General features: G+C 44.6%; 1 protein-coding gene across 1 annotated transcript in view; it reads right to left on the minus strand.

Moving 5' to 3' along the window:
- The window catches only part of VSX2 (visual system homeobox 2), a gene marked incomplete at its 5' end in the record, with an annotated part of 32,393 nt that overhangs the window by 2,504 nt on the left and 16,615 nt on the right, over nucleotides 1-13,274 (minus strand). The window contains one exon of the mRNA XM_081864082.1: nucleotides 1,649-1,829. Within this exon, the coding sequence (XP_081720208.1) occupies nucleotides 1,649-1,829 (181 nt within the window). The remainder of the gene's footprint in view (nucleotides 1-1,648; nucleotides 1,830-13,274) is intronic.

Raw genomic sequence — 13,274 nt, forward strand, 5'->3', positions numbered from 1 at the left:
AGGAAAAGCAGAAAGCCTTGCTTCAAACAGCAGTCACACAGGGAGCTCAATGCTCTGGGCCCTGCATGAGGGGGACCTCAGGCCAGTTCTCTGACAGAGACAGGCCAAAACTAGGTCAGAAACTGGGGCCAGTGCTGCAATGAGGCATGACTACATCAGAATGCCAAGTCTGTGCATTTTTGATGGGATGGGGCATCCTGTTTGGGACAAGTTGTCCACAAGCAGGGACAGCAGTAGAGTTGGGAAAGGAAGTTGCACTTATTGAGAAATGCACAAAATGCTGTTACTACAGAAGACACATTCTAGGATATCAAAGTGGCAGGAGCTGTCCACTCCAGCCTAGCGGGTGAGCGAGGAAGAACCCAGAGATACAGGGCCACCTAACTCTATTGGACTGGGTAATTCTCCGCTAACAGAGATAAAATGGTGGCAATGTGCTTCTCACAATAACTCTGTATGTGAAGAAGGCCCTGGTGGCGGGACTCTGGTTCTGTTATCACCTACAGGGCTGAGAAGAACGCTACTGATTTCTTCTCACACATCCTTTGCAGCCCTTTTTCCCCTCTCTCTCTCTCTTTCGACTCTGGGTTTCACATAGTAGCCAGAAGTATGAAGCAGCATATTTGTAAGAAACCCTAAGTTAACTTTATTTGTAGCATTAGTTTGAAAAAGCAGAAGAGAAGAGCCAAGCAAGGAACAGGAGTGCAAGAGGAAATTTGCTAAACCCACTTTGAGGGCTACTAGTTTAGATAGTTTCCAAAACATATTAGACAAATATCAAGGACATCTTCAAATGCATTTTATCTCTGAATATCATAAACTAGGCAGCGAGAAGGGCTATTGACTTCAAGGCCTGTTTGCAAACTTCCTAGAAGCAACTACTATAGGACAGAATGTTAGACTAGAAGTGTCTTTGGTCTGTTCCAGCAGAGCTCTTAATATCTGCATATATACAACCCTTTGCTCTATTTATTATTGTATGATCTGCTATAGGCAACTGCCCACTATGCTTCCTCTTTATGCATCTGATAGAACAGACTCTTGCATATGAAGACTCATGCCACAATAAAGTTGTGGGGTTTCGTTTAAGGAACCACAACCATTATCAAAAGTCTACATCCTCAGCCAGCAGCCAGCATGAACATCTGGGAGGGGCATGAAAACTCCTGATACATCACAGCATGGGCAAGGAGAACTCACCACAAAATAGCTGTTGGAGTGCGGTATAAGCACCAGGCCTAAGAATAAGGGGTTTGAAGTCCATAAAGTATAATAGCGTAATTTCCCCTTGGAAATAATGCACTATTGGTAATCATACCTTAGACCCTGGGGATCAAATCCCTAGATGACCAAATTTTAGCCAAGAGGTTGGGGAATTTGTGGTTTCCAAATGTTGTTGGACTCTTAACTCTCATCAGCTCCAGCCAGCATGGCCCATGGTCAGGAATTATAAGAGCTGCAGTCCAGCAACATCTGGTGAGAAACAAGTTCTCCATCTCTGTATTAGACAAACTTGATACTCGTAGCAGTAATCTCTGTGTTTACCTATACACTTCCCTGGTCCAACTGCTTTATTGCCTTCATCACTGACAGGACCCTACCAGAAACGCTAGACAAAATAGGTCCATTCCCAAGGTTAATCTCTTACCCAACAGCCAAGGAGCGCAGGATTCCATTATGCCATCCTTGGCCGATTTGAGGATGGATTCTGGCAGTGGAATGGAGTGACGTACCATTGCACCATACAGCCCATATTCTGCCATTACGCTGCTTCTGCCCCAGCATTTCTCCCTCTTCCGCCATTTGGCCCTTCGGTTCTGAAACCAAACCTGCAAAGAGGAGAATTTTTAAGTTAAAAATAGTTACAGATAGGTAGCCGTGTTGGTCTGCCATGGTCAAAACAAAATAAAAAAATTCCTTCCAGTAGCACCTTAAAGACCAACTGAGTTAGTTCTAGGTATGAGCTTTCGTGTGCATGCACACTTCTTCAGATACACTTCTTCAGATACTTCTTCTGTTTCAGTGTATCTGAAGAAGTGTGCATGCACACGAAAGCTCATACCTAGAACTAACTCAGTTGGTCTTTAAGGTGCTACTGGAAGGAATTTTTTTATTAAGTTAAAAATGTTTTTTATAATTTTCAGTGGAGATGACTCCCAGGTAAGTGTGTTATAGGGACTATAACAGGTAAGTGTGTTATATACAGGTAAGTGTGTTATAGGGACTACAGTGCAATCCTAGGCATGGGTACTTAGAAGACGAACTCCCAGTATGTACAGGACTGCAGCCTTAAGGCACAAACCACTCTTGGCACTGCCTATGCCAGAGCTCGATGGAGTAGCAGAACCACTGCCACATTCGCAGCCAAAAACAGGGAGGGCAAGATTATTGAGCCATTGTGGGCCACTGATGGCTGCTAAGCCCTAAGTGGGGTTTGAATTGCTCTGTTGGCCTAGTTTCAGAATACTGCAAATGCAATATAGAATATTTACCTTCACATACAAATATAAACATGTGTTAGTGTGGGATTTTTTTTACTTCCAGATAGATAGCTCCTAGTGTTCTTCCAGATAGGGGTTAATTTGCAAGGTGTTATTAGGCTATCATAGTTATCTGATTGTTTGTTTTTGACTTATTGGATTTCCCAAAAAAAGGGTAGACCCAGATTAAATGGAGAGGAGGAGGAGGAGGAATGGGCTGGCATTTTGCTGCCAACGACATCATGCGGATGCTGTTAAAAAAAAGTGCATGCATGAGAAGCACTGATCCCACAACTTTTTTTTTGAAGCACACATAATATTAATTAATCTTTGCTCTTGCACTGTAGCTTACAGAACTGCAATCAACTTTCCACACTACTGGAGCTTCTGCACTTTCCCCAAATGCTCAACCCACTATGTTCCATCTACACTAGCAGTATGATGCAGAATGGGTGAAGGTTCAAATCACTTGAGTTACTATTGGAGGGGAGGAGATTCCAAGTGATCCTTTAAAAACAATAAACTAAAATTATTTAATTATTTAGCACTAAGCCCCTACTCCAGGCATGTCCAAAGTTCGTTTTGGGGAACTAATCTGGCCCCTGTGGCAGTTTATTAGTTTATTTCCTGGGGTAAAATCCTAAAAAAAGCTCAGTAACATCAATCCTAAAAAAGGTCAACAGTTGTCCCTCACAGCCCTTCACTTCATCAAAAAAAAGTTTGGACACCACTCTTTTAAGTGTGGGTTTTTTTTTATAACTGCCCATTAAATACCACAAAACAAAGCATAATGTTTATTTCGAATCAGGAGTATACAATGGAAAAAATTAATTAGGGGGGAAAACACATTGCTAAAATGCCAGTGGCCATAAAGCCTTTTTCTTTTTCTTTTGTACATTATCATAATAGTGCTAATTCATTTACACAGTACTTTGCAAATATCTTAGTATTGTTTTGAACAATCCAGCTAGAAAAGTGATGTAGGTGTAATTAAAAGACCAATTAAAATGTTAACTGTTTTATAAAATTGTGTCCACCACAAAGGTATGCTGAGCTGTGATAGGGTTTTACCTTCCCACACCAAGCGGGCAATTAATGCTACTCTTCCATCTTAGAAAAAGGAAAAGATGGAAGAGCAACACTAATGGTATCTTTATCTTTGGAGAATGCATTGCTCTTCTGCACACAGACTGTCTGCAATAATAAAACAAATGGAAGATGCTCTTGGGGAAATGCAGGAGGTTTGCAAATTGTGGACGACATCACAGAGACACATCCGTGTTGTAAAATTTGAGTGAACAAGGTGAGGCAATTTTACCCTTACCCAAAAAAAAAACCTAGTATGGAAGCAGCCCAAGTACCATATTTTTCCGTGTATACGACTATGTTTTTTGCTGTTGCTTCTTTAGTCCAAAATAGGGGGTTGTCTTATACACAGGGGTTGTCTTATACATGGAAAAACACAGTATATCTGTGCCACTCAAAAAACCAGAGATTAAGCTAAGAGCAACCTTATACAATGTTAGGAAACCTGAGTTATTACATATAGAAGCCCTGTGTCTTAGTTACCCATTTAAGCATGACCAAGAGATTGGCAGACTTGTATGAATAACTAGAGGCCTGTCTGCTTCCTCAGACCTGCCCCTCCTGTATCCTCTCCTGACTCTCCACTCACTACTTGCTGTCTTGTATTGCAGATGCCCCCATTGCAACCAATGGAAACGAAGCAAGAGTGAAGGAGTTGCAACATACATGCCAAAGCTAAGCCAAGACAGAAATCAGCTGAGCTGCTGCTGGCATTGCAAGAACAGAGTTGGTGTGTGGGGGTCCAACTCCTTTAACCTGCTGTTGCTCTGGCAGTAACAGGCACCTTTTGCCTGCAATGCCTGTCACCCCGACCCTTAAGATCAGCTAATCCGGCTAGTGTAAAATGTCAGGCCTAAACTGGGCCATGATGAGGACAACTTTCCTATTGGTACAACTAACTAACTGTTCTCACATCAGGAACATGTGCCAAGAAGAGGAGTCCTCATCAGCGGCAGACTTTGGGCTTTAAAGCAGCTCCTTGGATTCAGCTATACAGCTGCAGATATGACGTTTTAAGTGTGTTATTATACAAATGTGACACTAATGGCAAATTATATATATATAAATAGAGAGCCTGGCGTGCTCTGGTCCATGGGGTCACGAAGAGTCGGACATGACTAAACGACTAAACAACAACAACAACAATATATATATATATATATATATATAATAAAAGCATTTTCACAACTTTTTTTGTATGTGTGTAGATTCCACCCTTGTGCAATGCCAAAATTTGGCATGTACCCCTGCCTCTCACCTTCTATTGTTTGTCATTGTTGCAGCACCCTCTTGGCTCAGCAGCCAGTGCGGGCGAACTGGTCGCACTCCCCTAAATCCACCTCTGTCCTCACCATAAGATTAACCCTGCTGGATCAAACCAACAAAGGCCCATGTAGTACCCTGCTTCCTACAGTAGCCAACCTGATGCCTCTTGAGAAGTCTATAAGCAGGACCTGAGGATAGTATTCTCTTCCTACTCACTGTGAAATACATTACTAGTATTCAGAGGCATGGCATCTCTGATCCTGGAGGTAATATATAGACATCTTTACTATTGGCCACTGATAGCCTCGTGTGATTGTACACCATGTAGGTTTGTGCCCATTTGTCTATTAATGGATGTAACCAGCAGAACAAGAAGGGGGCATGTTCCCCTTTCCCCAGCCCAGAGCATGCATGTGCACTCACAAAATAGCCCAGTTTGCACACAGGAAGCAAAGTATGAACACATGAATGTGCAACTGCATGGAGTGAAAATTGTGGCCACTTTGTTCCCCGCCGCCTGGCCACACTGCTGCGCACTACCTGAATGCTACATCATAGTTTGACTTAGCATTACTTATGACCCAGGTCTTGTGGTTGCCTTCCCCAGACAAACCATGAACAGTAAATTAAGAACAAACTTTAGTTACAGATTGTGGTTTGTTTGGAGTGAGTAAAACCACAGACCTGGATTTGGGCATAATGCTAAACCAAACAGCAGGACCAGAAGAGGAGTGGTTTTATCTCTGGGCACCAGACCAACGTCTTCCCAGAGCCATTTCACAAACCCAGTGTTAAGACCTAGGAGCAAGGCTCCTTACCTCCACTGTGTCGTTGAACATAATCATGTATTTTCTGGGATAGAAGGGAATGGAAGAAAGAAAAAAGTGGTACAAGGGGGCATCATTTGAGTGGGGAGGTGAATGTGCCCACTACAGCAAACACTGGACTGCCCAGCCAGATGATCACAACGCACCTCTATGACCCTGCACATGTGTTCTCCCTAGGAACCCCCGTTTGCTGTACACCATGGGTCATCCTCAACCTCATACAAAGTCTCAGAACTGCTCCCCAAATTAGAGAGAACGGGCCCAGAGATACTTCTACCCGCTGCTTCCCATGATACCCTTCAGTTCAACTCATAGGCGCCCATGCTGTGACATTGCCTGACATGATGGCACTGTCTTTGCCACTAACTACTGCCTCGTAAGGGACACGGGTGACGCTGTGGGTTAAACCACAGAGCCTAGGACTTGCTGATCAGAAGGCTGGCAGTTCAAATCCCCACGACAGGGTGAGCTCCCGTTGCTCGGTCCCTGCTCCTGCCAACCTAGCAATTCAAAAGCACATCAAAGTGCAAGTAGATAAATAGGTATCGCTCCAGCAGGAAGGTAAATGGCGTTTCCGTGCGCTGCTTCCATTCGCCAGAAGCGGCTTAGTCATGCCGGCTCCCTCGGCCAATAAAGCGAGATGAGCGCCCCAACCCGAGTCGGTCACGACTGGACCTAATGATCAGGAGTCCCTTTACCTTTACCGCCTCGTATATTATAGTCATCACTTGATGCTACGGTCCTGGGGTTGGTTCGTCCTCATTCCAATGGCCTCCCCTCCACACACCCACTCCCAAACATCACCCCAGGCCCAGGCAGAGATTGGGTGAGGCTGCACATCTCAACCCTTTTTCTCCTTCTGGCTGGGCCTGCGCTTTCACTTTTTCTCGGCAGTGGCAGAAACCAGTGCCTGATGGCTCAGGAGCAGGGCTGTAATTGATTCCCCATTATTCTCTTTCTGTGATATTGGCTTTTCACTGTCGTGCCTGGGGTTTTCATTATTTAAGGGGCACCACTGAAGAGAGAGAGAGAGAGAGGGAGGGAGGGAGGGAGGGGGGGAGAGGGAGGGAGAGAGGGAGAGAGAGAGAGAGAGAGAGAGAGTGTGTGTGTGTGTGTGTTGGGGGGGGGGCGCTCCTTTGGCCTTTGGTACGTCTTGTCTAAGCCGGAGCGCGCTATAGAGAGACTAATGGGCGTAGCCCGCCTTGAATTCCCAGTCCGAGGCGCCCAAGCAGGCCCCGAAATTGGCAGCCGAGAGTGTCTCCTCGCCGCGGCGTGACCCGTGAGGCTGGTGGCAGAAATCTATTAGCGCTTGCTTGCTTGCTTGCTTGCGTCTCCCCTTTCTCATTCCTCTTCTCTTCCCCTCCTTTCCCGCCACAGAGAGAGAAGCATCAGTTTCGAGATGAAAAATTGCTCGCGGCCTATTCAGGAGGAGGCAAAGGAAGAGTCAGCCCCAGGGGCAGCCCGGGCCTGATTGAAAAATAAGTTAATTTCAGTTTGAATCGATGGGCCTCAGGCACTGAAATATCACGGGAAATTAAAGCGGCTGCTCCCCGGGGATCGGCGCCATTGACCCGCGCTAATTAATGCCGCGGCGGTGAAGTTCCCGCTCGCTTCTCCACGGCGCAGGCGCCCCCTCCCTGCAGTGACACAGCCCCGCGCGCCCTCACGCCACCAGCTTTTTCTCATTTAACTAATTAGGCTGGAAAATTGGGTGTTAATTTGTTTAGGAATCTTTCTCTCTCTCTCTCTCTCTCTCTCTCTCTCTCTCTCTTTTTTTTTTTTTTACTCTCTCCTCGCCCCCCCTCCCCAATAGCTCTTCTTTTCTCTCTTTCCCTTGCCTCCCTCCCCTTTCCCTTTCCAGGGAAAGCAAATTCTGCCCCCGGCGGAATGGAAATGAATGGAGGATGGGGGGGGGGGCTCGCTGGCAGATGGATGCTCGGGGGTCACTCCGCAATCTTCTCCGACTTGATTGCTTGATTAGGTCGTTAGCACATTAAAAAAAAATTGCTCGCCGTCTGGCGCTGGCCTGATGAGTGGGACGAGGCGGGAATCGCCTGGGTAATTTATCTTTTTATACGGCAAAGAATTTGATTTCAATCTGCAGATATATGGAGGCGCCTTTTGACACCTGTTTAACATTATAGAGCTGACAGCTTAACCCTCTGATGACTCCGCTGGGCGGACAGCAGAAACCAGCCAGAACAGAGCAGGGGGTCTCCTCTCCCCTACCATTCATACTGGGACCAGTTTTATTTATTATTATCTTTTGTGGGGAGGAGGGGGGTTGGCTCCAGAAGAGCCCCTGTCAGGAAGGGGATGGTGCCAGAGGGGCTTTATAAGCGGAGAGGTGGGGAGCTGCGACGGCTGCTGCCAACAAATACCTCCCCCCTCCTCCATTGGTGGACCCCCTATGATTAGTTGCAGAAAAGACATTTTTCATATACAAATTTTAACTGCATCGTAAACTGGGAATTAATAAGGCTGCAGTCCCAAGCACGTTTTGTACTTGGGAGTTAAAACCCCCATCAAATCCAAAACTCTTCTTCATCATCATCCCACACCCAGTATTTTTTTCCCTTGTAATGCTTTCTCGCCCGTACCAATGCCGTTGTGCTCTGGAGTCTGGACCTGCTTTAGGTAAATATAGGACAAGCACGATGCGATCCAGAAGTAACTCCCGTTGAATTCAATGGGACTTTCTCCCTAATACATATGAAACCAGCCTTAGAAATCAGTGGACTTCACAAGTAGACGAGGAAGCTGTCACCTGGGGTACAGCTATTTAAAGGATGCCGATGGAGAGGTGAACCCCAGGATACTTGGGTGCAACTCTTAGATCATGCGCAGAGGCAGCTTGAACTTGGAGGTGGCCATGGAGGAGAAACTTTATTAATCAACCGGCAATTTGCTGCCCCTTAATAACATCCAAAAATGTGGCAGCAGAGAGGTGAACTGCCTCATTCAGTCTAATGGTGGGGTGCCCTCCTCCTGTCTGAGGTGGGAAACTGACAGGGGTTTGCCGTGGTGGATCTGTTTTATAAAGTGGAGCCTCTCTGGTGTGGAGGAAGGTGTCAGTTATTCAAAGCTTCTCTGATATATGCCGTTGGACAGAGGGCTGCTGCTTGCTTTTAGGGATTGCTGCTGCGGCAGTTGTTTTGTTTTTCGTTTCGTCTTTGGAAAGGCGGCATATCCATTAAAGTCTAATCGAACCTTAAACTGGTGCGGCTTTCTAGGAAGGTATAAGGAAATGCTGGAGAAGGGTATAGGATCTCAGGCAACGGTTTTTCAGAGAGTTGAAACTGGTTTGAGACATACCGGTACTTCTTTTGCTCCATTCTCACCTCTTGTCAAACAGGTTTTGCAGGTTTGGGGAACAATGCAAAACCCTCCAAAATGGGTTTTGCCGGCAAAAGTGGACATGCACATTGTTGTTCTTGTTGTTGTTGCAGCATCTCTCTACATTGCACTTTACAAAGAACTGGTATAACAGATCCCTACATCAAGAGGCTTACAATCTAAAGTAGGCACAGGAAAATAACAGGAAGCGGGAAATGGAGGCATGGGTAGAATACTGTGATTACAGTACTTTAATTACACTACTTTGGCTTAATTATAATAGCAGTCAGAGGAATGCTGCAAAGGAGGCATACACACTTGGAGCAGTGCCCCTCTTTCAAACTGCCATGGGGGAGGGGGGAGAAGGGGAGTGATCTGTCTTCAGCTCTACCTAGTCTTGTCTGCCCATTTCATTCTCCTCTTTCACGTTCAGAGAATATTTTCACTCCTAGGTACTAACACAGCAATATTATCGTTTATCAGGAGGTAATGTACCAGTGTCTGCTTATGATTTCATGGTGGTAAATCAGTTGCCTGCCAAGTGGTGAAGATTTTTTTAGAATCATATATCTGCACTTAGCCAAAAATCTAGAAAATCAGGGAACATCCACTTTACAGGTTGCCAAGATGTTAACAGCTGACCATCTTATCAAGGGGTTACATGCATAACTAAATTTTCATTTAGCAAATGTCATTTGCAGCTTTGTACACAGAGTTTAGGGACATGCACAGTATTTTTTATACTAGTGTCCTGTTCCAATGAGGGAAGTCTGAGTATGTAAGGAGGCTTCTATGAGCACAGCCACAGTATAGATGTTCATCTGGGGGTGCATTTGAACCCGAATTTTGATGCCTTCCACTGAATTGGCTGGATGTGTCTTTGGGGGTGCAGTTGGGAATGCCTATCCAACACCACTAGTTGTTGCATGTGACTAGAGAGGTATTGTAGCCATGAGGCCTTAAACTCCACCTCTTTTGTTGACCACCAGCATTACGCTTTCCATGGTCTTTGAAGACACTCGAACTCAGGACGCAAGGGAGAAATGTGCTAGGAGAAGGCACCCTTGGCAAATCCACATTGTGATCAACTCCTGCCCAGAAACCAATGTCCCCACTGTGGAAGGACGTGTGGATCCAGAATTGGCCTCCACAGTCACTTACGGACTCATTGTTAAAACCGTGTTTATGGAAGACAATCTTACTCGGCTAAGAGTCATCGCCAAAGAAGAAGAAGAAGAAACTCCATTAAATCTCTACAGTACAATGGAAATGTGTGGTCAAAGTTAATGTAGAATAGATATGCATTTCTGAAAAACAGGGCAAAGATGCTTTAACGTGTGAAAATGCCTCCTCATCCAGCCCTCCCGTAGCAGTCTTGCTGCTTCTACTCATTTTATCTTGCCTTCCATGTAATTTATTTCCTTGTCCACCAGATGGCTCTTGTGCAATGAGATTTCACACTGTCTATTATACTTCCTTCCCATGTCCTTTGATGTACAAATCCAGACCACTGCAGCTCTCTCTCTTTGCAGACAACAAATGGTACGTCGACACAATGGGCCAGATATGCCATGATACTTAATTTTGGATAGACATAGATAAAGACAAGGACTGGCCGCCTCAGAAACAGTTTCTATTCAAATGTGATTTTGGTTTTAAACCCAGTGTAATGTAGTCTCTATGGGAGTATATTATATTTAATTATGGGGTATCAGAGTTTTTAGGGGGCTAACCAGGCTGGGATAGCAGGCTTGTTGGTTTCTGAATGACTGATGTAGATTTTCAGTTTCGTTGTTCTGTATGGGACAATGACAATAAAGATTATCGTATCGTATTGTATTGTATTGTATCGTAGTGCCTGCTGCCTCTATAGCACATGAGGACTACAGATTTTCAGATTCGCTGTTTTGAGGCCATTTCCTATTTGAAAGTTACCATTTATCTGAGAGGCATGGTGAACATCTGGCCCTCCAGATGTTGCTGACATCCAACTCCCATCAACCCCAGCAAGTATGGCCAATGATCAGGGAAGGTGGGAGTTGTAGTTCAGGAACAGCTGGAGGGCCAAAGGTCGCTCACATCTGGCTTACACTGTGTGAAGGGAAATAAACCTATTTATGTACGGTTCCCCCCCCCCATCCCTGAGACTCTCAGAGTGTGTGAAAATAAACTGGGGATTATAATCTGGTTTCAAATACCACCCACACATAATAGGTTGCTATAGAGCAACATGATCTAGACTACAGTTGTGCTGCAATCAGAACGCAAGAAATAACTCACCTCCAGACTTTCAGCACATACCTGAACTTTATATTTTTTGCTGTGAAAGGACTCTGTCACCCTACCACAACAAATACACTTTAAAAAGCAGGAGTTTTGTGCATCTTGGAAAGTGATGGAGAAATGCACCGAAAAGTGTGGAGCGAACAAATGACTAACAAGAAGACGTCTAAGCATTGTACAAGGATATTGGGATGAATGCAGGATGGACACTCTTTGTTATATAACCTCCCTACAAACAAATCAGAGCAAATGCTCAAAAAGTCTGGATATAATCTAACCTCTGCATAAGCATTATGCAAGGAAAACGGGGTGGAGTGTTCAATAAATAAGATGCTTATTCAACAGAGTTTTACTCAGAGTAGCCCCATTGAAATTAATGACCATGGCTGTGTCCATTGATTTCAATAGGTCTGGTCTGAATAAAATTCAGTTCAATACTACCCTGCGCCTCCTTCCCAATCCAAAATGGACTTTATATGGACACATCACTTCCCCGACCCGTTCCTTGATTGTGACCAACAACACGATCCTGTTCACATCTACTCAGAAGTAATACCAGTGAGTTCCATGGGACTTACTTTAGTGGCTTACAAGTAACAAGTTTCTGTCAGATTATTCTGCTAGGAATTATCTGCTGAAAAGTTGTAACAAACAACAAACTTCATTGGACAACCAATGTATGCTTGCCTTTCAGCTGTAAAATGTCCACTAGAGGGCCACATGTGCACATAGTCATACATGAGGTTGCTGCTCCATAAACAACAGCTGGAATATGCAACATCAACTCAGTAGGAAGAAGGGGGATAACTTAGAACACTCATCCTTTGGCACACATCTTCCAAAAGAGGAAGAACAATAAAGCAGAATCAGAACTTCAACTCCCTGTACAATCTATTTTGGACTGAGCTGCTGGCTTACTAGAGTCTTTAAAGGCTGTCAAAATCTCTCTCTCTCTCTCTCTCTCTCTCTCTCTCTCTCTCCCTCTCTCTCCCCGCCCCCCCCCCACAGAACAGGACTTTAGAGAATCTTTGCCTGCCCCATCAAAGTGCAGCCCTTTAAACCAGCTCAGTAATTTAAAAAAAAAAAATAAGTATTGTGACTTGGTGATTAAAAACCTTTATCAAGCCCCTCTTCAGTGCAACTTTAAAGTGCAAAAACTATAGTAGCTCCAAGATCTGGTCTATTTTCAAAATCCAAAAAGTCTATTCCTCTGGGGTTGCAAATTCTGCCTTTTGCAACTGGGAAACTTTTGGGGGGGTTGTTGTTTTTTACAGCTCCCAGCACCATTCACAATTATGTTAAAAGCTGGTTGGAAAGAAAGAAAAAATCTCATCTCAAGCAACTTAAAAACTATTGCAAGAGTGTAAAAAGGAACTAGTAAAAATCCTGGAGCTTAAATTGTGAAATCTGATTTTGTTTACATGAAGAACACTTGCTGAACAATCAGTTCATTCCATAGAGGGTTAAATGAATGGAAACACACTATAAGACAACTGCAAAACAACAACAACACCCCACAATTACACCTGCATTATTGCCATCGGTACTGCAAGGCAGGTAAAAACGGGCCCTTGATAAATAAACCAAGGTGAAGGCATCTTCATCCAACACATTTTCTAACCAGCAAGAAGAAACCAAAATCTGGGAACTGCAAAATTGTTTGAGGGGCCCTCCAGTCTGAACAGCCCCCAAACACACACACACACACACCAAATCACTGTGCAAAAACAAATAAAGACCATTAAGTGCAAACATGAAGGCAAGATTCCCCATTAAGTCCTTCAGATGGACATCCCCAGCCTGAGTGTGGCACCAGTAGGCATCTTCTAGTGGTAGGTAAACAGTGGTAGGTAAACAGGAGCTGGAGCAGTTCCTGGTGCCCCCACCACCGCTTTAGATAGCGTCTCTATTCTTCTGGTTGTTCATCAGTGGACGGTAGTGATAAAAGATCTCCATGGAATGTTTCCAATGCCCGTAGGAGCGTGAGAAGTGCTTG

This window comes from Podarcis erhardii, assembly GCF_964252035.2.
Source record: "Podarcis erhardii genome assembly, chromosome: 1".
Lineage (NCBI taxonomy): Eukaryota > Metazoa > Chordata > Lepidosauria > Squamata > Lacertidae > Podarcis > Podarcis erhardii.